Source organism: Coturnix japonica, chromosome 5, assembly GCF_001577835.2.
Source record: "Coturnix japonica isolate 7356 chromosome 5, Coturnix japonica 2.1, whole genome shotgun sequence".
Classification (NCBI taxonomy): domain Eukaryota; kingdom Metazoa; phylum Chordata; class Aves; order Galliformes; family Phasianidae; genus Coturnix; species Coturnix japonica.
The window spans coordinates 39,022,278-39,048,321 of NC_029520.1; the positions used below are offsets into that span (position 1 = coordinate 39,022,278).

The following is a 26,044-nucleotide window of genomic DNA, read 5'->3' on the forward strand; positions in this document are numbered from 1 at the left end:
CAGTTCCGCTGTAATACCATGGCTTGCTCAATTCTCTCTTTAAAGAAGAATATGCTGTACTCCTTTAAGAATAAGATGGGAAGTTTAGAGCAGGAAACAAAAAGGGTTCTTTTGAATATTGTTTATTTTTAACAGCTCAAAGGATTAATGTTCATGGCTTGCTTATCTCTAAAATAAAAGTTAATTCATTTAATAATAACTGTGTTAAGGGCTTTCAGTTTCTGATTTTAGTAATAGTTAACCTAAATGTATGTACAAATGTTGATCCTAAAGTGTTTTATCATATATAAATGAATACGCAGGAAGATTCTACTAGAGCAGCTAGTTAAGCAACTGATGGGGAACAGGGATGACTTTCTTACAATCCTGACACAGAATGCACAACTGCAGTTAGCACCCCTCAGATGCTTCATGATATATTTAAAGCAGCAGTTAGACAGTTTATCCAAAAAACAACAACAACAAAAAAGCAACAACAAAAAACAGAGTAGATATTTGTTCCAGTAATTGTCATCACTCTCTATGAGTAAACTTAGGATCAAGGAAAGTGAGAAGTCCTGAGCATCCCAAAAAGCTATAGACAGGAAAACAGCACTTGAAAGTTCATACTGACAGAGAAAAAATCACAAAATCATGCACTGATAGGAATAAAGCATCATAATGAAAGGGTCAGAAACAGTTAACAGAGTTCCTTTTATAGCTCTATCTCTAATTGGCTTGGTTCACTGCATGGAAAGGAATTCATTTCATACATTTTGCAAGTTCCTTTAATATTCTGTGATTTGATTATGGTACAAACAAAAAGTACAAGAGAAGAGGATTCACTTGCAATAAATGTAGGACAGTATCTGTTTTATTAATCCATGTTGTTAAAAACTATCTCCTGTTCAGACTGGCTTTTCCCAGAACAGAGTCCTTTCCATGTATGTTAAATAATAACGAAGGAGACTTAGTCTGCCTCATTAGAAACAATGATAAACTTCCAGTCCTGTACATGCTGGTAGACAAGTATAGTATAGTACAAGGAAAGTATACCTTTCCTTTTTCAAAGGAAAACACCAGTATCATGACACAGTCCCTAACCAGTGAGAGAAAGCCTTGAATAAATTTCAGAATAAAACAAGGGAAGATTCTGGCATTACTGATCAAATTAAAATTTGGAATCTGAAGAGTTGTTCACCCCTAAGAACACCACTGCCTTCACTTAGCACGTGTTTTCTGAACAAGGCAGCCAGGCTCTCCTTTGGTAAAGCGAGCCATTGAAATACCTAAAATTTTTGCTAATACCCATGATAATAAAGGAATCAAAGAAGCTCTTTCCTACTGACCATCAGCAGACTGGGACAAAGCAAAACACTGTAGAGTAAAATGTAGTTATTGAAGGAGCACAACATGCAACATTGCTTTGAGATTAAAACTGGTTTTGATATTGCATACACACTTTGCTTTAATCATTTGTTTGTGGCTGCAAATTAAACCTTCAAGGATCTGATCACTTAAATAAGAAGATTTTCTTCTCACTGCAGAAACAGAAACATGCCACCGCCAGGACAGGTGATGTCTAGAAAATATTCAGTTGTTGGAAATCTGTTATTTCCACAAAGGCAGTGGCATCGTCAAGACATTAAACTATAAAAAAATATTATTCCCCAAGGCATGTTCTGCAGGGGTAAAATCCTGTTCCAGCACATTATAAAATGACTCAATGATCGAAAAAGGCTTTTCTATTTCCTGTCAGTTCTCAAAATTTATCAGGGGACAGCACTAATCTGCCACTGTCTTTAAACCACAGCTTTGGCAAGCAGGTGCCATGCAAACCTCAGCTTTCTCAGCGCAGCTGAGGAGAAGGATTTGTAAGCAACAGTCAGAAGCTGAATGGCAGAAAAAGACTTGAGTTGTACTTCTTCATAACTACCATATGAATTTTAGAACTTTCCCCATGATTTCTGAATGCCTGGATTTGGTAATACAACATTGATGAATCACCACCATTTCCAGTGTAAACCAACATTCAAAAATTGTTCACACTGCAGCAAGGGAGACTGAGATTGGGCACTGTGATAGAGGGCTCTAATGGTTTTAAAGCCCTGCAATATACTGCATAAAGAGACTGATGTTTCTAAGAACAGGTTAGACAAACATCTATCAGAAATAGCTAGGTCAGCAGCAGCAGGGTGAGCCAAATTACCTGCTACAAGTCTGTGAAAATAGTTCTATTTTAAAGGGAACATTTCCAGAGAGGTTCAAAGTACAGCTGCCTCAAATGGGTGGCATCAAACAGGTACCAAACTGCTGAGAGAAGGTCCCGATGCCTTTTAAGTATGGAAACATAAGTGTGGCTCTGATACACTGACCCACATATAGATAACTACCCTATCCAATATATTAAGAACATACTAGATACTGAAGAAATCTGGTTTTAGAGGAATTTCTCAACAGCATTTTAAAAAAAAACACTATATTATCTTTTGAAAAGTATGGACCCTTTTCTGTCGTGTTCCCATTAAAATATCTAACTGTGAAAAAACATAGGTCAAGTTTAATTAAATGTCTTATATAGTGCTTTTATTTTGTTCCATGATTCAATGCCACCTGAACACACACGACTGTGTTACCAGCACTTGTAAATTCTTTATCACTGCTGAAGGAGGCAGCATTACCTCCACTTAATATATGATATTTTGCCAAATGTGTGAAGTTTCAGCAAAGACCTGGAATGCCAAGGCTCAGAAAAGTCTGTGACATGATAGTCAAATCTAGCTCAGCTTTTCTGAACTGGTCACTAAAAATAGAAGAACCAACCTTTTATAAAATTGATAGTACAGAAACAGGGATGAATGGACTTTGAGGGATGTATTCCTTGAAGTCCTTTCATGAGCTTCATTTATTTCATTTCACTGTCTAGAGTATTATAGTTGCTTGCCCCTCCCCTACCGCCACTCTTCTGAAATGGCCACAAACAGCAGTTAGCATCGGAAGCTTCCTGATGAACCAGCACAGAAAGGCAAGAAGAAGCATAGCCTGCCAGTGGATGACATATAATCTTGAGCTCTTAAGCTATGGCTCATCTCCAAAGAGAAGCTTCTGAGGGAGAGGGGTGTGTAAGTATTTCATTCAGATATTACAACCTCCCCCACCTCCCCCAAGTGATTTCAGCTGCTGGCTGCTTGGGTTAAGATAACAAGGCTGTGCCTGGAAGCCAGAGCAAGGACAAGGGGTATCAATGTATTAAGCAATCATCAATATGCACTTCTCACAAGCAGAAAACGCATGAAGGTTTATGGATAGTGGGAATTATGTGTCAGAAAGTAAGCAGGCAGGTTGCTATATGCATGAGGAAAGTAATGAAAAATAGAAGTTTCTGGCCACATGTAACAAAAAAATCATTAAGCCATTAAATTTTTGCATTATGAAGACGTGGCTAATCATTTCCAGGCCACCTGCTTTACTTGCTATTTCAGCCTCTTCCTTCCCTTCTTCGTCTCTGCTGTGTGTGTTTTTCTTTAAACACATTTTGTAATGTAGAGAGCATCCATTCAACCAACACAATAAATGTACAGATTTTTACACACAGGACAATAGAAAATCTGTCTCTAGTTTAGAAAATCTGGCTTTTAGAGTAAAAATCCCAGTAGACCATGATTGTGTCTGCTTTTGTGTCTGTGCAGCATCTTTGCATGATGTGGGCTAATTGACAGGTGACATTCTAGCTGTGATCAAGGAATGGAAGACAAAATCCTGCCTGCAGGCTACGATTACACACGGGGCAGAACATGAGTATCCCTGTGGCTGTTGTTCTGGATGGGGCATAATAACAAGAGCTGCTGTCTAGTGGCTGCTGCATCCATACAGTCACAAGAAAACAGTGTCAATGTGTTTGAAGCTGTTTTGGCTCTGGTTCCACTGCACATCCCTAGGGGGTTCAGTCACAAGATTTGAACAGTGAGAGCTGCGTCTAGCCTTCCATGCAGGGGGAATTTCACGCTCCTGTTTGTACAGCACTTTGCTGGAAACTGCTGTTAAAGTGAGGAGCATTGCTATTACATTTTACTGCTCATGAAAGCAAAGCTTGGCATATCGTTAGCTTGGAAAATGCACAGAGTGCCTCCAAGCAGACAGCGTTTACTGCAGCAGTACCCCACTGGTTAAATCTAACACTGTTTTCCCTCAAGTGGGATCTCTAATGCAGTATTAGCGCTGCTGACTTCAGCAACATCTCAGCAGCCTGCTGCAAATGCAGCCATCAGTAGTAAGGCTCTCAGCTAAGTACAGAAAGAGAGACAGGTAAAGGCAGAAAGGACAACTAACATTAAAACAAAAAGACCGAATGTAGACTGAAAGTAGCACTGTTCACTCCCAATCGCTCTTGTCCCAGAGTGGTACAGGGAGAAGAGAGGAGTATGATAGGTTATAAAATTGGCACGAGGCATACAGTCAGCATTTCATCCTATCACAATATAACACTACTGAAATACAGGAAAAGTTCATACACTGAGTTCTCTCTGTTGGTAGGAAGAGAAACATCAGTAATATGTACTAGAGGGAATCATGTATAACCAGCGCCTTGCAACCTCTGGCAGTAGCAGCAGTGGGAAAAATATCATATAAAAGGGCTTCTGCAATTTTTGAATTATTTGTCATCAATTCCCAGCCAATGCTTGAAATTATGATTCTTGGAAAGTTTCCAAAGAAATCTACATAATTCTGCTTTATTTATTATAACTGATATGTACTAATTAATAGCTCTTGGAATATCCCAGCTGCTTAATTGATTTGGAACACAATTTTTATGAGAAAACAAGAAATCACCACTGATTTATAATGTGCCTTATATTCTTCTTCATTAGGACACCTTCAGTTCATACATACATATATATATACATATATATATGTATATTCAACAGCCAGAACTGTTTAAGATCTCTCCTTTTGTATCTATATTTTCCCAGCTATCCAAAGGGTCTTCAAAGAGCAGTGATGCTGGCACACTGGAGATCAGAAGGATTAGTGGAATTTAAGTGGCTATGCTATTTCCAGGGAGTTTCTTTAAAGGCAGACATGAAACTTCTCTACGCAGCAACTCATTAGAATGAATTTAGCCTTCCACTGAAAGATGCTGTTGAACCTATTTGATAGTAGGTTTTTCCAAGGGACAAATTATATGTGCGTCTTTTCCAGTTTCTCCTGTCCATAATACCCGAGTATTGCTGCTTCCATATAGCTGTGCAGCAAGCTGCCCAACTAAACCAAGTACTGGGCTATCTGATCTCTATGGTAGTGCATGAATTTATGCAGCACGGTGCTAGCAGCAGGTAGGCTACAGGCCTGCCTTGTGCTAGGCATAGCTGGTTCCAGCCAGGTTCACAGCGGATTCAGCACAGACATAGCAAGCCCATCACTGAAACTGGTGGGGTCACTCTGAAAAATGTATATAAAAAAATGCAAAGAAGTAAGTAAAAAAAAATGAGAAATTATCCAGCAGACAGCAAGATCAGAGAAGGAGAGGAAGACTGATCTCCATGTTCTGGGGGGAGCTCCTTGGAGACGACTATGCTGAAACAGAGATCCATATAGCAATTTGTGGAGAACTCTGCTCCAGATCAAGCGGGTATTTCCTGAAGAACCTCAGCCCCTGCAGAGCCCACTCTGGAGCAGACTGATCTGAAGGACTGCACCCACTTCAAAAGCTCATGCTGGAGCAAGGGAAAAGCGCACGGGAAAAGCAGTGGCACAGAGGAACAGTTGGGACCTCACCACAGCCTCTGCTCTCCATCTATCTGTACCACTCAGAACAAGGAATGGAAAGGAGGAGAAAGAAAAAAAGATGGGAAGGCATTTTAACCTTTGTCTTTGTTTCTCATCATTTTATCAATTTTAATCAGCAACAAACTAAATTAATTTTCCACAAATCAGTCTGCTTTGTTTGTGCCAGCAACAGGTAAGCAATCTCCTATCTTTATCTTGGCTCACAAGATTTTCCATGTCCTTTTGAGGAGGGGAGTGAAGAAACAGCTAGGTGGGCATCTGGCAGCCCGCCCAGGTCAAACCACCACAGCTAGCTTGGACAAAGGACAACAGAGCTGAGGACACGAGTTGATGTGTATCATTCAGCACTTTTTTTTCCCTCTAAGTCCCATCAATCATGGTTTGGATATGGATTTTGGCAAAAAAAAAAAAAAAAAAAGTCATTAGTCCATTACCCTCACACTATAAGAATATCAATGTATAGATCAAGACTTGAACTACCATAAAGCGCATGAGAAAGAAAGAGTGAGAGAGTGAGAGCAAGCAGCCTTCCAACAGCAATGCTTTCTTGTCATTAAATACTGGAGCTGAGTCAATATGGAACAAAAACATTCATTTGTCCTATTGACTTGATTTGATTTTTTCCACTTTTTATCACCTTTCATTCTCATTTTTCTTCTCACACATAAGCACTTTATTTCACCCATTTTCTATACACATTTGAGAAAATAAATGTTAGCAGCACACATTTTCACATAAAGCTAAATGTCAAACTCATTAAATATTTCATGCTGGCAGGAGCTGTGTACAATCTTAACTAATCAAGGAAAAACAGCAATAAAATTTGATTTCTTTGGCAATTTTAAAAAACAAGAAAATCACCATTTGTTTGCAGATGTTAAATAGCCAGAAATGGGGTGCTGTGTAAACTTGATCAACTGTATTATTTATTAATCTAGTTGTGATTAGTTTAACAAGCACGCAAAAAAATTATAGTCTGTGCAATTACTATTCTCCTGAGTTATGTTATGTCTTTTTTCATTGATTTCAACAGATTTTGTGAGGGTGTTGAAAGACTTTCTGGGATTCTATCATTTCACTTCAGCAATTCTGAGCCTAGCCTCCCTGAAGAGATACAAAAGAAGAATGTACAAGCTAGCTGAATTTTAGTCAGGAAATGTAGCGAGAGAGAGGAGGGTCTGAATACCATTTTTATACTTATTGTATTTCTGGAAGGTGCTGCCATTTATATGTGTAAGTTCTTTAAAGCACAGCAGAATAGTAGTTCAAGCGCACAACTCAAAAGGCTCTTCAAAGCAAGGAAAGGAAAACTTCACAAAGGTTGCATAGAGGGAAAAAAAAAAAAAAAGCCTGCAGAATGAAAATCTCAGTGCTCTTAATCACCAATAAATAAATAAAACAGCTCACTAAGTCAACAAATCTAGCCTTAACTCATATTTGTATAGGTTCTGATTAATAATTGCATGTTATAATTATTTTATAAATTCTTTAAAATATCAGTTCAGACATCAGCAGCATTTAGAACAAGAGTGCCACACTCCTGAATCTATTCCAGATAGCACTGCATTACTGTATACCACTTTCTTTCAGATCATTGTAAAAATCCAATGATTTATGACAATAATTTTCCTTGATCATAAACGTGAGGTGTTCAAAAGTATTTCTAGGCTCCTTCTTGCAGAGTGATCCAATTTTTATTAAGATTTGCACAGAAAAAAGCTTTAAGACACAAAAAGCCAGGTAGATTTCTTAGTTTAGTGATGCGTTTCTCAAAAAAGCTCTCCTCATAAAGCAGGGGAGAGGGGTGAGGGGAAGAGAGGGATGGGAAAAGAACACGGTCATAATTTAATTCTTTAGCTTTGTGTCTTTTTTTTTCCTCCAGCTCAAAATTTCATCATAAATATATTTACCAACCAATGGAAATGAAATTACATTCTTCTTACTTCAGAAAAGGAAAGCAATCTCCAAATGGCAGGGAAAAGGCTGTTTTATTCAGTATGCTTCTCTGTTCCGCTTATCGCTAGAATATTAAATGGTATCAAAATACCAACATGATTCATTGTAACCTAGCCACTTAGATTTTCATTGCAATATTCTCAAGTAACATCTTAATGTCAATGAAAATGTCATTCGGACCAAGTGTGAAAATGCAAAACATATTTCACAAACAAAAATAAGAACTGACCAACAAAAACCAGTGAATAATTCTTCCCTAGATCCTTTACAAGTAATAACTGTTTAATCTATTTCAGTGAATTACTGGATTGTGCATTAGGAGAAAGCCCATCTGCAAGGACAGCTTAACATGGGAACATCTTTTGAGTGAAATCTCCTTCACTGAAAGTTTCTAATTGGACGGACAGTCACCTGCCAGAAACCATTTAGGCCTATATTTTCTGTTTGTACCCTGCATTCCCATGTGGACCAATGAAGAAAAGCTACCAGTGAAGGATAAACTGGGAAAACAGCCTAATGTTGTACACCATATTTACCATCCAGGGCATGAAAGCAAACAGGTAAAATGTTAAGGGTATAAAAACTTTCAGAAAATGCATCTCAGTATTCTGGTCAGCTCACAATAGGAAAATGCGGTTGAAATTCTTTCCCTTCCCCTCTGTGAAAAATAGTCAGATGCATTTCAGCATTCATCTTCGCACCAGTCATGCCAAAAGTTTAATAATCTTTCATGATTATTTAAATATCTCAAAGTATTTTATTTACAATAGGTAACCTCCCGTGACACTGAAAAAAACTGATACTGTGTGTATTCACTGTTTATCTCATGCAAATGTTGCCACAAAGATTTTAGCAAATAATTTCAAGAGTAATTTAAGGAGGTGATTAAAACATGGTCTTTGTCATACACGCATCAAGCAAGTATGACAATTAATTGCCATCAGTGTGTTAGCAAGTCTTCAAATTCTTCTAAGGGACAAGCTCTTTTCCACTCTCTATATAAAAAATTCTACTCTGTCTGTTGCAAGATGAATAGATAGCCACAAATTATATTCCTTTGTGTTGTTAGTCATAAAAGAAAAATATGATACTCCTTTTGTGAGCTGCCCTTGCTGACTATTTACAAGAACATCCAAACAGATTCTGACCCTGACCTTCAGAACTGCAGTTAGAGCCTGCCCACAAAAAACTAAAATGGACTGTCCAAGTCTTACTCTTACTCTGTTGCAAACACAGCCCTCGCACTCCCGCATACTGAGGCAGTGCAAATTGCAGGAAAATAAGACGACACCCGAGACTGATTTGTGCGAGTAATCAGACAAAACTTATGCACTGACATTAAAAAAGATCTCTCTGCCGAGGTCACAATCATGGTATTCTGGGATACTTCCCCCACTCTCCCACTACTCCCAGGCAATGCACATTTCTAAGACATGTGACATCTCACTGGTCAAAAGGATGGGGTATAGGATAGGGTGTGAACTCTAGCAACAGCTGAAAACATCTTTTTTCTTTCCAGCTTGACTTCAGGACAACAATCCTCAGGGGGTTCCTCGCTAACATTTATTGGCATTAACATGAAGATGCACTGCTATTGACACCATTTGTAGCACTACTTACAGAGCTGCCAAGTCCAGATGAGCTCTTGAGAAAGATTTGTCTTGTGCTGAAGTGAGATTGCACACTACTGGAGGGTAGTTCGAATTTTGTTCCCCCTGCTTTGCTTTCTCTTTCCTGACCTCTCTTCCACACTGCCCTCCTCCAAATACACACATCTGTTCTTGTCTCTCATTTCTCTGCAGTCCTGCTGGCAGCATGGGAAGTAGCATACCTGCATCTTGCTGCGTGATTCCTCTTCCCACAGTTCTGCTCTCAGCTGCCCACTCCATTGCCTCTGACACTTGAGCCAGAGCAAGGAGCCAAGCCACAAGTGATGGGATGCATCAGTGAACTCCCTGGCAAGGTACCTCACATACTGGGAAATGGAAAATGGAGTAGAAGAGCATTGCGTTGAGGAGTACAAAGAGTTGAGGGAAGGTTAGAAGTGATTGACAGGGGCAAGCCCCAAATAGGGAATCCCTCTGCTTCAAGACCGATGACTGTGTTTGTTCCAACACGCTCACTGGCAGCATTGCTACTATCATCAGGTTTATGAGGCTATTTTTAGAGAAACTGAATACAGAGAAACCCAAAAAAAATCCTCACCTTTTGCTTTCTGAAATAAGGTTAAAACTAATAATCATTGCTAAAACATCTTTCCCTAGCATCAGACTGATATCTCTTGCTTTTGCTAAAACTGGGAGCTCTAGTCCATGCAGATCTGCTCTGCCAAGAGCCAAATCGGAAGCAAGTGCTTTTGGCTCAAGATCCTTGGGCATAGTGATGACTTTGTGAAAAAGAGTTCCTGTCAGAAGAGATGTGTACACCATTGTTTTGCCTTATTAGGCAATATTTAGAAAATCTGCTTTCTTGTCCATATGTCACAAGCCTCAAGTACAAGCATCAAGGAATAAGCAGCTGCTTCCTAGTCCTCTGCAGAATTCATCCTGCAGGAACAACTGACTCATTGAAGCAGCGATGCTGCTGCTTATCCACAATCTTCCCTTTAAAGACTAATTTAAATAAATAAATAAATAAATGTCATTGCATCATGCCGTGCCATTGGGTAAAATAAGTCAATTACATTTCTCTCTCCAGGAAGTGTTCCAGAATTCCAGCAACGTTTAGGAAGAGTCTGGATGTCCCACAACACGATTTCAAGGTATTCTGTTTCCAAGTACTCATACAATGAGGTAAGTACAGGGTTTTTGCTGGAGAAGCTGGACTGCAATCATTCAAATATCCTGTCTCGGTATTTCACACAAAAAATCCAGCAAATGGTCTCATGGCCAGACCAACCAGTGAAGGAAACTTTTATCTCGTAACAGTTTAGCATGAGAAGACCTGTGTATAAAGGGAAGAACATTCTTACCTATAGAAACCTAGTGGAAAGAGAAACAAGTAGGGAAGTCAAAAAAAAAACAAAACAAAAAAACAAAATAAAGCTCCATTGCTCCATTCTGCCCTGTGTAGGAAACTACCTAATCTATATTTGAGATGTGACGGATGACAGCTGTCTGCTAGTGGTATGGCATAGCAGTGGAGTGAAGGAATCTCTTTGCTGCCTCACAGTCACGCGAGGAGGACCTGTGGTGGCACCACTTATATACTATAAGCTGGAAATGTAAGATACCAATACATCATTTAGCCAGAGCAGTACATTTGCTGCAGGACTCTTATGTTAACAGAAAAGGAACACACCTTTCACATACAAACAAGATCAGAAAAACACATGCACAATGACATCAGTGTGAGCACCTTCAGAGATTTCTTGACTCATCCTTTGAGATGTATCGGCACATTACTGACCATACCTAAAGAGCTCACGCTGGTGCTTCTCTGTAAAAACAAGAACTCCTTTATCAGTCTACTGGTGGTTTCCCCTGTCTGGATTATAATTTAAATTTATAGAAAAATACTGTGAATTCTAACAAAATTTAGTAATGATTCACTACTTCAGTTTTTCTGGGCAATGGCAATAGAAGTGGATTTTTATTCACGTATTAATGGTCAGAAATCTTGCAAGGAGCATATCTGTTTGGCCATTTTTTAGTTCACTGGAGATACATTATTTGTATATACCAAGGTTCTGTACTAGTTAGTGCTAAGTTCCTGTAGAGAGTAACTGAGTCTTCGTTGAAATTAATGAAGGCTTTACTGTGCTTTGAAAACAGGAGAAAGAATATATATAAGCTAGATATTACGAAACTGTGTGCAGAAGAGACATTTTGCAAGCGAGAGGAAGTTGCTGTTTGAAATGTACTTCTTCAGCACCGACATTTTTATTTTCTCTTATTCTAGATTCTTTATAATGTATACATTTTTCATTTCCATTTTCAGTGTGTCAAGTTGCATTGGTGAAGCTACTGCAGTCAGAATGGTTTACGTGTCCTAACTGCTCATGGGGCAATTATTAGAAAGTAACTAAGTCAGAGAGCTCAGGCAAGCAAGAGTAAGTAGTTCATGATGACTCCAGACTCATTCCGCACAATCACAAGCAGAACAGGTGAACAGTGCCACCAGTCGGGCACACAGTGCTTCAGGTTAACACTAGGCTGATCCTGGCTGCACAGAGCTGGCTTCAGAGCTGCTATGCATTATACAGTTTAGGATATCTTAGATAAGGAGACTGCCACAACAAACAAATTATGTGGAACTTTTCTTGTCTCATGCTCAACTTCTATTCTGATAAGAGTATAGAAACACAGTTGCAATTTGAACTATGATGAAATTTCACAGCCACATAAGGATGGTATCTGCTCATATGCTATGGTTTCTAGAATCTAATAGTGCTTTGCAATGTTGTCATACTGCATCACTGACACACAGCTACATGCATTCGGATATCAAACTGAAGAAGGAGACAGCTGTGTCCCCTTAGTCAGCTTTGCGCCAAATTAAGCTTCATCTAAGAAAAGTATGCCTATACAATGTAATAATAGGTGAATATGACTTCATTCTGTACTCAGAGCTGGTGGTAACAAGTGAAATCACCACTAATAATGCCAAGCTCAGAATAGTAATTTACAGCTTCTGGCAGAGATGCACGAGGAATGACTGTATAACCCCTCATGACCCCAAAGCCCAGGCAATTTGAGAATGAATCCACCAGGAAAGAATGGTGTCCTCTAAATCCTCCTAGCGAGGAGATACCCAAAGCCATTTGGGCTAAAGTTCAAAATACAAATGCAAAAAATTCATCAACTCCCTCATTTGTTCTGTCTTGGAATATAACTCGTTAGAGTCAACACAGATGTGGCCATATTGGTGAGTGCATCCCAGGAAGTTATTCTGTTCACCCAAAACCAGACACCTCCTGAAAGTTCTCCAGGTTCCACCAACCATATGTGACTATATTCCCTTTGACTGTAGCAGGTCCTTTCACTGATATGCTTCTGCATTATACTTGAATACCTATCTATATTTAGATGTTTTATGTTCAAACTAAGTCACACCCAAACAGCATAACAGTTGCTCACTCACATTACCGAGTACCTACTGTGGGGTCCTAGGACATTGTATTTACCTTAAGCTGCTGCTCTAGGAAAAAAGAGGTGTCCCTTCAGCCCATTAACATACATACCTATCCTTTGTAAATGTTTCTGTTGCCTCACTGTCCATTAAATGGCAGCAGATATTTATTTTTAGGAATCAGAATCAACAAATAATATCTGTTGGCAATGAGAAATCCAAGTTGTGTGTCAGGTATCTCTTTAGTATAAAGAAATACTAAAGGTGAAAGTATTAAAAAACATGGATAATCTGTCAGCGTGTATTTGCTATTTTCAAATCATGCCAATACTATTATGAGACAGCACTGAATAACAGAGGAATAATGCAAATAGCTTTAAACAATGTATCTCTGAAACTTAAAATCTCAGTGGTGCAAGTTTATACTACCGAAATCCAAAATCCTTATCCAGTCAAGTCACTAACATGTTGTTTCTTTCTCCTCAGAAAGAAAAGATGAGTCAGTCCTGCTGAGATATGAACATATGGCTATAACAAATCTAGATACTCAAAGCCTGATGCTTGAAACACTGTGATGATTCTGTAGGATAGTGATGCCAAAATAACTTGCATTGCTTATTAAGAAGATGGTTTTTAAGATGTTAACTTCTGTTGCCCCTTAGTAGTTAAATTGTTTACTGTCTATACAAATTTTGATAGCAGATTCTATCTCACTACTGGCTTTCATTTTCATATCTCACACTAAAATTTATCCAAAATGAAATTTGTACTGTAACTTCAACATCTTAACAATGATCTCCTAAGCTTGTATTTGGGAACAATTGACTAACATATACTGATACACGTCTTTCGTGTACTGCTCAAAACCTTTGTCAGTAATAACATTTATAGTAGTATGGGAATCTTTTTAACAGTTAAAGCTAAATATGAATTCTTGGTTCCAGCATTCTCAAACTGAGAAAATATCCCCTGAAATCATTTAATTAACACTGTAAGATAATCATCATTGTTCACTTTTTAAACACCAGTTTATTTAAATGATCTGAATTGATATTTAACTTTATGTAGCTGTAAAAAGCAGCCCAGAAGAAAAAAATATCAAATACAAAACAAAAGAAAACAAACAAACAAAAAACAGTGGACCATGAAACAAAAAGAATTGAGTTTATGATTGGTTTTGTTCTCATTTGCTGTTTTATCTCATTAGGTTAATTGGTGAGAACTGAATGGCAAGTTATTTTTAAGGTCAGTGGGTTCATCTTAGAGCACATTTCCATCTCTAATATTATCTGTTTCTTTTGTTTTTCTTCTCTCTTCCAGGCATTTTTTTACCTTTTATTCATGGGGACAGCAAAGTCCTGATACTTTAAAGTGAAAAACCTCATGTTGCTTGTACTGGAGCAGTAGAACCCAACTCTGGTTTAAATGATGAGAGTAAGACTTATATTGTATCAAAATATATGTGCACTCTTCTGTCTGAAGCTGATATAGTTGATTCACTGTCTACATAAATCCATATACATGAAAAAAAGCTAAACCAAAAGCTACTCAATTACAACAGATATCACATGTCTTTCTCCCAAAAGCAAACTCCATCACTTCAGGTAGCATCAATTTTCAAGACCTGCCCAAGGGAATTTTCAGCCAAAAAGCCTATTAATGGATTACTTTTGTACAACGTTGCAAAAATAGCACTGGTATTCTTCAGTCAAATTATATCTCTCTTCTGACTTCTCCAGTTGCTAACAATTCTACTGCTATCCTTGTTCTAGACTTTCAGCATCATAGTGCCCTTGATTCTGTTCATTTCCTTTTCCTCACAATATAGATGGCATTATAAGAATACTTCACCTTTCTTACCTTGACTATTATTCAGTCTTTTCTTACTGTTACTACTATAAGAAAGCTGTTGTCCAATCTTTTACTTCCTTTTTATTATTAATTTGACCTTGCTGAATCCTTACTTTTTCCAATTTCAAGACAACTCAAAAACAGTATGATTTTATGATGCAAGCAGCACATGGTCAGTATCCTGCCCTCAACTGTTGGGAACAGAGCTATGCTTGTACACATCACAACTTTCCATAGCAATGTCTTCTTACGCTGAGCTACTAAAAATGTCTTATTAGTGCAGAAGGATATTAAGTTGTCTAACCCACAGCTGCACTTAATGATATTAAAAACATACTTTCATATATATTCTTAAAAAGAGAGGGCAGAAATGAGATTCCTCATTCTACTCATCTATGTCTTTATAATAGTTTGCTTTCTGTATAGGTCTCTGACATTAGATAGCAGAAAAAGCAGAAACTGGAGCAGTTTGTAACATTATGCAGCCAGTTCAATTTTATACTGAGTAGTCAACAATGAAGAATTCTTCCAGCAGCCATTAAGAGATGATCCAATCCTGCTATCTGAACAGACTCATCTCCAAATGCAGGTGTCCAGTTCCTCCTGAGGTCTCAGGTGAAATGGGAAATCCCACTGAAGGACCTGTGGAAGACGTGTGACCATCTGGAGAGGCAGCTGGGGACTATCAAGTGTCCCTGTATACATCTAATGGGAAACTCAATTGAGTCTACAATGTCTGCAGAGATGTGGAAGTAATGCTAGTTTCCTCTAGTTGTGGAGTGCAGAGATAACCTTATTTCTTAAGTGATGTTGATCTGTGTATAAAAGGACAGGCCTGTTTTCTTCTCCTCCTAATGTGGTTTGAGCCACTGCATATGCCACATACAATGTGATCTGCTTTTCAGTAGCAAATCTTAGATTGCTCTAAACAAGTTAATTATATTTCACAACACTCTTGTGCAGTAGACAAATATTAGTATTTCCATTTTGCAGTCAGAGAAGAAAGGAGGAGAAGAAAGGGTAAGTGACTTAATGAAAGTTAAAAAGTCAGTGGCAGAATCAGAAAAACTCCAGACTTTCCATCCCAGCTTGAATTCCCCACAGATCACTAACACAAAATGTGAGGATGACAATAAAAGCATGACTTTAAAGGTTTCAACTGAGAGAGCTACCTTACACAAAAGATGGGTTTGTGAAAAGAGCTTGTACAAAACTTCAGAGTTCCAAAAGGTCCAATTGTTGAGAGTTATACGTCTAGCTGAAAATTCAGAGGGCTTTGATAATGTCCATACGATCACTGCAATGATGATACAAAAAAACAAAAACAAAAAACCTGGAGGCACAATGTGACAGATCAACATTGAACTCCATTTTCTGCCTACTAACATCATCACCTTGGAAAAAACATCAAACCATCACTCTGTAAGACATTCATGCTTGGAGATAATTCCTGAGCATACTGGAAAGGGTCACATCTATCCTCTTTCTAGAAGAGGCAGCAATTTTAAGCTGCTAATTAGAAGGGGAAAAAAAAGAAAGAAAAAAAGATATTCCTGTTATTATCCAGATGTTTTGGTCAGGATGAGGGATGCTTAAAATATATATGGAAAGACTTTGTAAGCCAACTTAAGTACAGACAGCAGGGCTGTGTAATGAACTGCAAGAGGAAGGTGGGAGATGAAGGAAGAGAAGAACAATTACAAGAGTGTCAGTCCTTGTATGCTGTCCAAAATGCAATCTTACATCCCAAAATGTTTAGATGAGAATTTGTGTGACATATGAAACTAAAAATCTGATTTACTAATTACTGTGAGGACTGCATTGCCTAAATCGCACCAAATAGGGAAGCAAAAAAAAAAAAAAAAAAAAAAAAAAAAAAAAAAAAGCAATGATCAGGCAATCAAAGTCGCTCTTTGCATAAGCATACAAATCCACGGATCTTTGGATTTCTACCAGTAAGACAAATGGCAGGATGTTTTTTTCTTTTTTTCCTTCTTCCCCCCCCCCCCCCCCCCCCAAATGTGAGGATACATAGTATGAGATCCTGTACCCTACTGAGTGTCCAGCTCTTCTGCAGGAGCCTGTTCGGGATTATGCTCTTCTGTTAACCAACTCACTCAATGTGTATGAACACTACATAAATTCTCTTGTGAGATTCTAGGACAATGTTCACATTGGAATGTTAGAAACAAGTCCTAATAACTTTTGTGATGACATTTGATAGTGAATGGAGTTATAGAATGCCTAGGATAAGAGGGGACTTCCCTAAGAGAACTCAAACCATAGGTACTCCCAGGTTTATGAAATAATTGATTTATCTAGAAAATACATTCATCAATTACAGGGACTGCAGAAATAACTTCCATAGCCATGACAAGTGAAGATGCTGCACAACAGGATAAAAGTATATACAGTTCAGTTATCACCATGCCTCATTTATTCTAGTCTAACACTCTAGAAATCAGACCAATTAGCTGGCTGTAACACATGAGCTCTTATGTTAAGTTCACTCTTTCAGACTTGTTCCATCCACAAAGTATTTCTGTGGTATATCGATCTTCACTGATGTGAAGTGAGAATAACAGGTTTATATGAGACAAAAATCTACCAGCAAATTTTACTTATCTATCTAAATATATATAGTACAGTCACCAATACAGAATTTGAGCATTAATTCCTTTCAGTGTCTATCATCCCAACCTGGAATCAAAAACCAGCAGTATAATCAGTCTCAAGCCACTCGTATCCCCACAACAAGGGCTGTGGGCTTTAGAAATGTTTCTGGAATAGATAGATAGATGATAGATAGATAGATAGATAGATAGATAGATAGATAGATAGATAGATAGATAGATAGATAGGCAGACAGACAATCCAGAAAATTTTGCCTTGACTAAACTGACTTAAACAATCTTTGACATGCCATAGCTCTCACTTTCATCCTCAGAACATTACCTTGTTTACCAGAAACATTGGTTGAAATATTTCAAGTAGTGTTAGCACACGTCTGCATAAATTATGCTAGACAGAAACATGGAAGCTGCATGTTAGAAACATGGAAGCTGCATGTTCTCCATCTGACTAGAACAGAGAACTGCCACACAAAACACACTGCAAAGAGCCTGCTACTGGAGTGTGAACATTCACTGGACACAAGTTTGGCTTTTAATACTGAGGACTCTTTGTATCATTTCACTGATAGATTTTTAAACATTGATCTAAGAAAACAGTATCCATAACATAACATCCTTCTAAATTTGTACCTGCAGAGAAGAGACTACACATGTGACATCAAACTACTCCTGTATTGATTGGACACTAGACAATTTTTCCTTATCAATTTGCCTTTTTCCATTCAATTGATTTTTATCTATTTCCTGAGTCCCACAGAGAATTAGAAATTAACATCTCTTGCTTCCTTCCTGGCTATGCATTAACGTCCTTGCTGCTTGGCTAATGAAGTCTATACACTGAGGGGAAATAACAGGTAGGATTCTGCAGTCCTTACCAGGGAATCAGCCTATCAGAGGGGGAGCCCACTGGGTTTGAGGTCCTTAACAAGTTAGAATACCTTGTGGTTCAGGATGCATTATTACATTGTGACCAACCACCTGTTGGACCCATATGCTGTAAAGCTGTTTGCCAAGCAGGGAGACTGCATGCAGAATACCAGCAGTACAGCTCCTTCTTGCATGTATTGTCAGGGGATGGGAGGGAAGGGCTTTTTGCAGTAAAAGGCATTTTGCAATGCATAAAATGAAGCTACAGAAAAAACATTCAAAAAGGCACCTGGGAAGAGCAAATTTTCACCACACCTAGTTTTGACCACAGGACAAGGAATATGCTCCTATTGAAATAACCAAATTTGTTAGTGCTAATGCCCGTGTGTTGTCTGTGAAGCCGAGGGTGGAGGAGGCTGATGTGTCAACTTCAGCTTTCACCTAATTAAAGATGTAGTAAGGCTTAAACTAAAGCTTAATTGCATATACTAGGCAAACAGCACACCAGATCTGCTCAGCAGAAAGATATCTATTATGCTGTATTTCTTCTACACCAAAAGAAAATGTTTCTGATTGTTCTTTTTTAGACATTAAGACACATAGAGTGGCAGACAAATAGACCATTAAAACCAGAGCTACAGAACAGATGAATATGTAAAATCCATGCTATCACTTCATACTTCCTGCAAGCACTGCCGTACAACTACTAGCTGCCAGCAGCTCTACTGCAACCCTCAGTATATGGCTCCAAGTTGCTCTGCTCCTGTATCAATGCACAGAAATATGACATTGCTTACAGAAATATATACACTGCTAACAGGATTTTTTCAGTTATTTCTTCTGTAGGATACATATGAATTTCTACCATGCCCAGAAAAAAAAAGAAAAGAGTGTTTCACTGTGGTTTGTTTTAAAAAACAACTTGGATCATTTTTTTGAAAACCACTGCACTGGCGTAAATCACCTGCCACCATCACACAAACACTCCCCAAGACAGACTCCAAGCCTAACTATGGAGTTAATCAAACTATCCGCTTGGGCTCAGCAATTGTTTACAGGACAGTGTAAAAAGTCAAAAGGTCCCTTTGGGATCCATTATTTAATGTGTGTTTTTATACTGTCCACATCATGGGTTATATTGCAGCAGCATTTTGCTCCAGTTGCTTGCCAGCATTTACCATAGAGGAGCCCTTAGCAAGCTGTCACATCTGTGTCCACTCCTATACCACCCATTTAGCAGAGACAATGATGACCAGAAACAACAAAGGAGCGACAGATAAAACAAACAATGCTCTGAGCCAGAGATCACAGCCATCCCAGGCAAGTTTGCTATGGAAATACTCAAGAAAAAGGATGGAAGGAAAGGGAGATATCAAATACAGAACTGTAAAACTTACACCTAGATGAGATTTTAACCACGTACCCACACAACCCCACATCTTTGGAGCAATTTCTAACGCCCTGGTAGGGCTCAGCAAGAAAGAACGAACAGAGCACATGGGAGGCAGACAGGCACACAGTGTCTCCTCCCATTTGGAGTCAAATAGTCTCCTGCGAGTCACGAGACGGAAGGAATAACACTAATAATTGTTATTATTGTAATAATGATAGTAATAGAGATTCACCAACCTTGAGGATCCCAGTTCACCTGTTTTCTTGGAGTCTCGATTGGAAATTTCATCGCTTCCTTTTTGCACGGGGAGGAAAAAGAATTAAATAAATTTCCCGACCTTCCTGTCTCAATGCTGCAGTCAAACAAATTAATTTCAAATTATAGGGAGCCTGCGCTGTTTGACTGAGGGGAACTGGTGGTTGCCAAGGCAAGCGATACACAAATAAATCAAAGAAAGTGGGGAGGGGCGGGGAAGGGAGTGGGGCGGTGGGGTTTGCAGAGGGAGGTGAGGAGGGGTGCGAGAATCCCAGCAGAGAGGGAGAGTGGAGATAAGGTAAGGGCTGGAGGGGTCGGGGCTGGGCAGCGTGTGCTGCTGGGTCTTGGACTCGCCCGATCCCTTGCAGATGCTGGGGCGGTGTGGTCCCCGTTGCAGCCCACCTGAGGGGCTCGGGGCTGAGCAGCCCTCGGGAAACGAGCCAAGCCCTCCCCCAGGGACACCTCCCACACGTACACACCCCAAAACCGAGCCCACGTCAGCTTAGCCGCAGCACTAGGAGAGTAACAGGTCAGCCACCGGGGGCGAGCCGCAGCGGCATGGCCGGGGGAAGGCTGGGCAGCCTCAGCTGGGTGTAGTAGCAGCCTGGCTCGCTGAGGAGAGCCGAAGCAGGAAGGATGGGAGGAGGATGAGAAGGAGGAGGGAGCCACCCTATAGCTTTGAAGGGAATTCACCGAGTCCCTCTCCGCACTGCCTTAAAAAGGGAGTGGGAAGAGACTGCGAATCCCTTTGTGAGGCGGCGGCGGCAGCAGCGCTGGGTGCCCCGGGAGGGAGGGGAAGGGAAGAGAGGCTCCCTTCGATACTTACTGGGTCACCGGCCCCGCAGGAGGATGCAGGCTGCTTTGGCGGAGTTGGCAGCCGTAGCCACGCTCGACTAGCTACTAGCAGCAGCAGCACATGGCAGGAGCACGGCAGCAGCCAGAGGCTCCGCAGCACCGGGGGAGGGGGAGAGCAGGGATGCTAAAAGCCGACAGCCCAGCCTAAAGCGAGCACCCCGACCGACCAGGGGTTCCCGATCCCCATGTTCTGCCTGCCCCGCCCGGAGGACACGGATAGAAGACACCTGGCGTCCAAGCAGGGCTGAAAGATGTGGTCAGGCTGAGGGGAGGGGGTAGGAGGGCTGGGAGGAGGCTCAGGGGTATCAATACCCTGCCAAGCCCCCAGGAGCTTTAGAAAAAGTGGAGGACGCTGGGATCTCCCTTGTGCCTTTACCAGACATTTACAACTTGCTCAATCTGCAGTTATCCCTCCCTGCTCCTGTTTTCGTCAAATACAAAAAGGCTGCAAACACGTTACACCAGAAGAGTTTTCAGTTCGAGTTATAATGTATGCCTCAGCTTCCCTCCTTTAACCAGGAAAACAAAACCCCAGCCCATCTGCAGGGCTGAAGGAAGTGTGTGAAATGTTAACCCTGTCCTGCCTCCTGTTTTTCAAACTCTGTGAGAAGCAGATAACTCACTGGGAAAGGTTTGTGGGAGATATCCACATATTTATACAGATCACGTGTCAGAGCCCCATAGAATCAGACCTGAGGTCTACAGTTGAAAAAAACCTTCTGAATTTCCAGGAATTAAGTTTAGATTATGAACTTGGTGCTTAAGACAATTTTTCTTCCTGTGCTTTTAGCCCCATACTTCTTTTCACCCAATTGCACTGTCTTGTTTTCCTATCTGTTGCTCAGCTGTTAGTCAACGTTGTAAGAAGAAAGAGAGAAATCTTACCCAGGTGAAAAATTAGGCAGTCTTAAAGTGTGTGGTTCTCCTTGGGAAACTCTCATTGTGAAGACTGGCATGCTTTTTACACTTCCACATTCAGAAGGTAAATAACACACGCTCTGTGTTCCCACTCTTTGTTCAACCCTGCCTAGGAAGAGAAAACCAGTATTTGTGAATCCATCACCTTCATTTGGTAGTGGCAAGAAAGTCTCTTAAAGCAGTATGTAGTTTGGAGGTACTATATGAAATAGAAGTGCAAGTTTTGCTGGGGGGAGGTGCTGGGTGTCTTTTCTTTTCTTAATCCGAGCACCCCCGTGGCTCTTGTTTTGTTCTGTACAGGAGGAGGCGGGAGAGGCTGCTCCAAGGAAGAACACGGTAAGAATTATAATGAGCCTGCTCAGTCAGACTTGAATTTGAGATGATTGCAATGATGACACCAGAACAAGGTATTTCCCTTGCAAGTACCCTACGATTCATTCTGAAGAGGCTTTGGGATTCCTGTTGACATAACTTCTGCAAACTGAATGGAAAAAAAATGAGAGTAGGCTTTGCTAATTGTGCAGTATGATTGCTTGAGTCATGACTGGAAATCTTTCTGCTATTCTAGTAACCTAGAAAGACTTCAGAGACTTCTGAACCCCTTATCCTAAAGGACTTCTAATGTTTTATATATATACATAAATATATGTATACTATATATGTGTGTATGTATACACACATGAGTACATAAAATATATGTATGTATATAACATTTCTTCAGTATTCCAGTTCCCAGTTTATTATTAGTATGTTCCTATTGTATTACTGGTAAAAACTTATATGTAGACAAATATTGTGATTAAGGGCTCTGCAACTCTAACCCAACCATTGTCTTTTTTCCAAAAATACTGACAGTTAACTGATGAGGTAGTTATTATGCTGTAATCATCTGTCCATTGAGAACTCACCCAAAATCAACAAACTCAAACTGGCTCCTGAAAGGCCAACAGCATTTAATACTTGCTTTAATACTTGCTAAGCATGAAATGAACCTATAGTCTAGAGGTGAAATCTTCAGGCAATTTCATTGCCAAGCATTTGCAAATAAACAGATCCTGACTGTTGCTGTCTAAAAAAGAGTAATTTTAATGTGGCCTTAAGAACAGTATGTTATTAAACTGACCCTAGAGAAGCATCATATTTGTTTGACTTATGGTATCAATAAAACACTAAGTTCATAATAATGAAACAATACCCTGTCTTTGTAACCACCCAGTGTTCCCATATTCTTTAAAAGTATCTATAAGCTTTACAGTAACTTTTGCCTTGGCTCCAGCTATATAGTTTAAAAATCTTGTGGTAAATTGATTGTGATCTGTCAGGTACAGAAATACATGATATCATGCAATTGTTTTGCAATTTTTTACCATGTTATGATCATGGAAATCTTGCTCGATTATTTCAATACCTCAGACCTGTAGTTTTATCTAGTCGGCCAATTTATTCCCAAAGTAACTCATTTAAAATCAATGGGGTTACTCCAGAGATGGATTTGGCACAATGAGCGCATCTTTCACTGACAGCACAGCTGTTGCATAGAAACGTAACTATTATCTTATGCAAATAAAAGGCCTTTCACCCCTCAGTGATGTTGAATTCTCATGATAGGAAGAACTGGTGCCTTGAAGCTATAGTGTTTCAAGCTGTTACTCTGTCAACTTTTATAAGCTAAGTGGATTCAGTAATGTTTAATATTTTAAAAGGAGACCACCAAGAAAAAAAAATAATAAAAAAAAAAAAAAAACAGAAAAAAACCCCCACAAAACTATAGCATAATCAATCTAAATTAGTACTTGCTTAAAATTTTTCAGGTCCTGACTTTTTAACAGTAATTTAGCAAACTAGTTTGTCTAAATTCTTTAGATCTTACATCCTCAGAGCTGATGTTAGATGAGACCCAGTTTCTTGTAGGGGTTGACTTGCGACCATCACAACACAACAGACAAGACACCTTCTATTACATGCAGTCTCACTGGCAGAAGAATAAAATGCTAAGTTCCTTTTTTTTGTTCAACAGTAATATGGAATGAGTGACTTTAAAGCTGTTCTGGTGTAACTGAAAGAAGGCCACAGTGGAACAGATGAATAAATATATCTTATACCTAATTAAATCAAGTGAATAGGAAGTAGAAAATATATCAGTGGTAGATAGGAATCATCTTTTATGTTCAATTTCTTGGATATACTGAAGAGATAAGATATGGTTAGGTGGAAATCTTTTGTAGTCTTTGTGTAATCACGTTGCAATATGCACATATGTGTATGTAACTATTCAGTTTTTGGTTAATTACATGATTGCTAGAAATGTGCTATTTATGATAATAACTTTCTTCTGATAGTTTTCAGAAGATTTAGAATCAAGGGAATCAAGAAGTTAACTAATAATCAGGATTACCTCATACTGTGCAAGGAAAACAAACTTGCTATTGTCTTTTACTTCTTGGTGTTTATTAGAAATAGTTAAGTCTGGGTTTTCATTCATGCAGAGATGAACCCATACAACTGCAAGTCTTTATTGGCAGAAATGATTTTTATGAAATCACTGAGTCTGAGGCTTTGTAAAATTGCCTTTGCCAGAACAGGATCAGCACAGATCTGACCTGTTTGTTACCACAGACAATCTGCAAATTCCTTTGGCCAGTGATACTAAACAGAATACACTATGGATCCAGTCTCTCATATCCTAATGCACTGTTCATATTCCCAGCCTCATTGTAAGCAGCCATCCCCTAAATGCCAGAAGTGAAGTGAGGGTGCCTGGTTTGCATTTTATAATTATCTACTTCATCCTCAGTTCTTTCCTGGTAATAATTTTTCATTAGCCAGACTCGAGCTCTCAGACACCTGTTACACCAGACCCTTTATTGTGCCAGCAAGGACTGAAGTGGAATAGTTAGCTCGCATTTTTATTCTACCTTTAAAATTACAGTCCATGCACATTATTACTGCAATAATATGATGTAGCATTTTGTTCAGAAAGGTCTGTCATGCAAAACAAGTATTAACTCAAGCTCCATAGTACTGAATCTCTGATGGAACCCACTTACATCTGTTTCATATTAGTTTAATTTGACTTCAGTACAATTACTCCTGAATCACGGTCATGGGAGAATTACAATCTGGCCCTTAGTTTTTTTCCATGATGTCTGCAAAGAATTCTCATAAGATCAAAGTCTGATACGTAACAAAAATAGAAAGCCTGATTAATAAAAACAAGCCACCAAAATCATTTTAGAGCAGTAAGCAGTACTGTTCTCTTTCCTCTTGTCATTTTTAAAAGATTTATTACTAGATATCTACATGAAGCTTTACCTTAGCTGGTCGATAACTTTCTTCTATATTAAACAGGAAATTTGGGGGTTAGCTTTCAGAGATACCTATGTTTTTCTGTCACTCACATCACTAGCAGAGTCGTGCGAGGACGGGCGCAGCGTGCAGAAGCGCGCCGAGCCTGCTGTTGGCTTCAGGACCCTGGACAGTTGAAGTCTGCCACAGGCAGGGGCTGCGAGGGAAGAACCGCAGCCTCGGACCCAGCCGCCCCGCTGCCTGAGCGCCTGGCCCCAGGCTCTTTTTTCCCAAGTCCCAAGCGAGAGACTGGCCTGCCAAGGCGATGCAGAGCCAATGCAGTGACAATGCAGGCTTTCTAAAGCAATTTAGCAGCAGGCACAGGGGAAGAGTAGCATATATCTGGATAAAGAAAATAAGAGATGGCAGATAAAGGGAAGAGGATATCAGAAACACTGAAAAGAGTTATGGGCAATCACGTTATTGACAGATGCAAAAAAAAAAAAAAAAAAAGGGAAAACCCAGTAATATAATTAAAGGATGGCCTTGGCAGGAAAAGAGTAAGGAAAAATGGGTGGGACATAGGCTCTTCAGATTGAAAGAAGAATGGTGGATAAATAAGTGAATATGTTTAATGCACTAGAGAAATATCTTAAATCACATCTGCATATAAAGAAGTCATTCAAGGGATCATGTACAACTGCACTACTGAAGAACAACAAGGAATACAGAAGTTTAATTTTATGTATATGATTGTTGCTTTAATATTTCTTTGTTTAGTGTCTTCAAATTGAAAAAATACACTTACAAAGCTTTGTACTTAAAATATATAAGGATATTGGGCAAGACTTCAGATTATTTTCCTTACTGCAGAATACTCTGACTATTCCCTACCTAATCTGCAGGACTAGTAGAACGAAGTTAGCTACTTGCATATCCTGTACTTGGACTTGCCTTCCAGCGTACATGATGTGCAGACTTATCAGTCAGTAGGACAAGGTTAGGAGCCACACACACACGCACAAAGGAAGTCCGTGCTGGTCTCAGAAGCAATGTCTTGCCACACATTTTAATGAATACTTCCATCATTTCTTAGAATCAAGCATGCCAGTAATTATAGCTGTTCCTTTCAATGTTCTTCACTGTATCATCCCAGAAGAATCATCACAGCAGCTTATTAAATGTGGGTATTAAT

At 39.4% G+C, this 26,044-nt stretch overlaps 1 protein-coding gene across 2 annotated transcripts in view; it reads right to left on the minus strand.

The window, feature by feature from the left end:
- The window catches only part of KCNK10 (potassium two pore domain channel subfamily K member 10), a 55,868-nt gene extending 34,986 nt beyond the window's left edge, over positions 1–20,882 (minus strand). The window contains exons 1-2 of one of the 2 annotated variants that reach the window (XM_032445033.1): positions 20,618–20,882; positions 19,773–19,830 (exon numbers count right to left, since the gene is read on the minus strand). In XM_032445033.1, coding sequence (XP_032300924.1) covers positions 19,773–19,824 — 52 coding nt within the window. In that variant the 5' untranslated portion in view covers positions 19,825–19,830; positions 20,618–20,882. Of the gene's footprint in view, positions 1–19,772; positions 19,831–20,270; positions 20,513–20,617 lie in introns of those variants that run through there. The other variant, XM_015865415.2, reaches the window with a different exon arrangement.
- Positions 20,883–26,044: the final 5,162 nt, after the last annotated feature.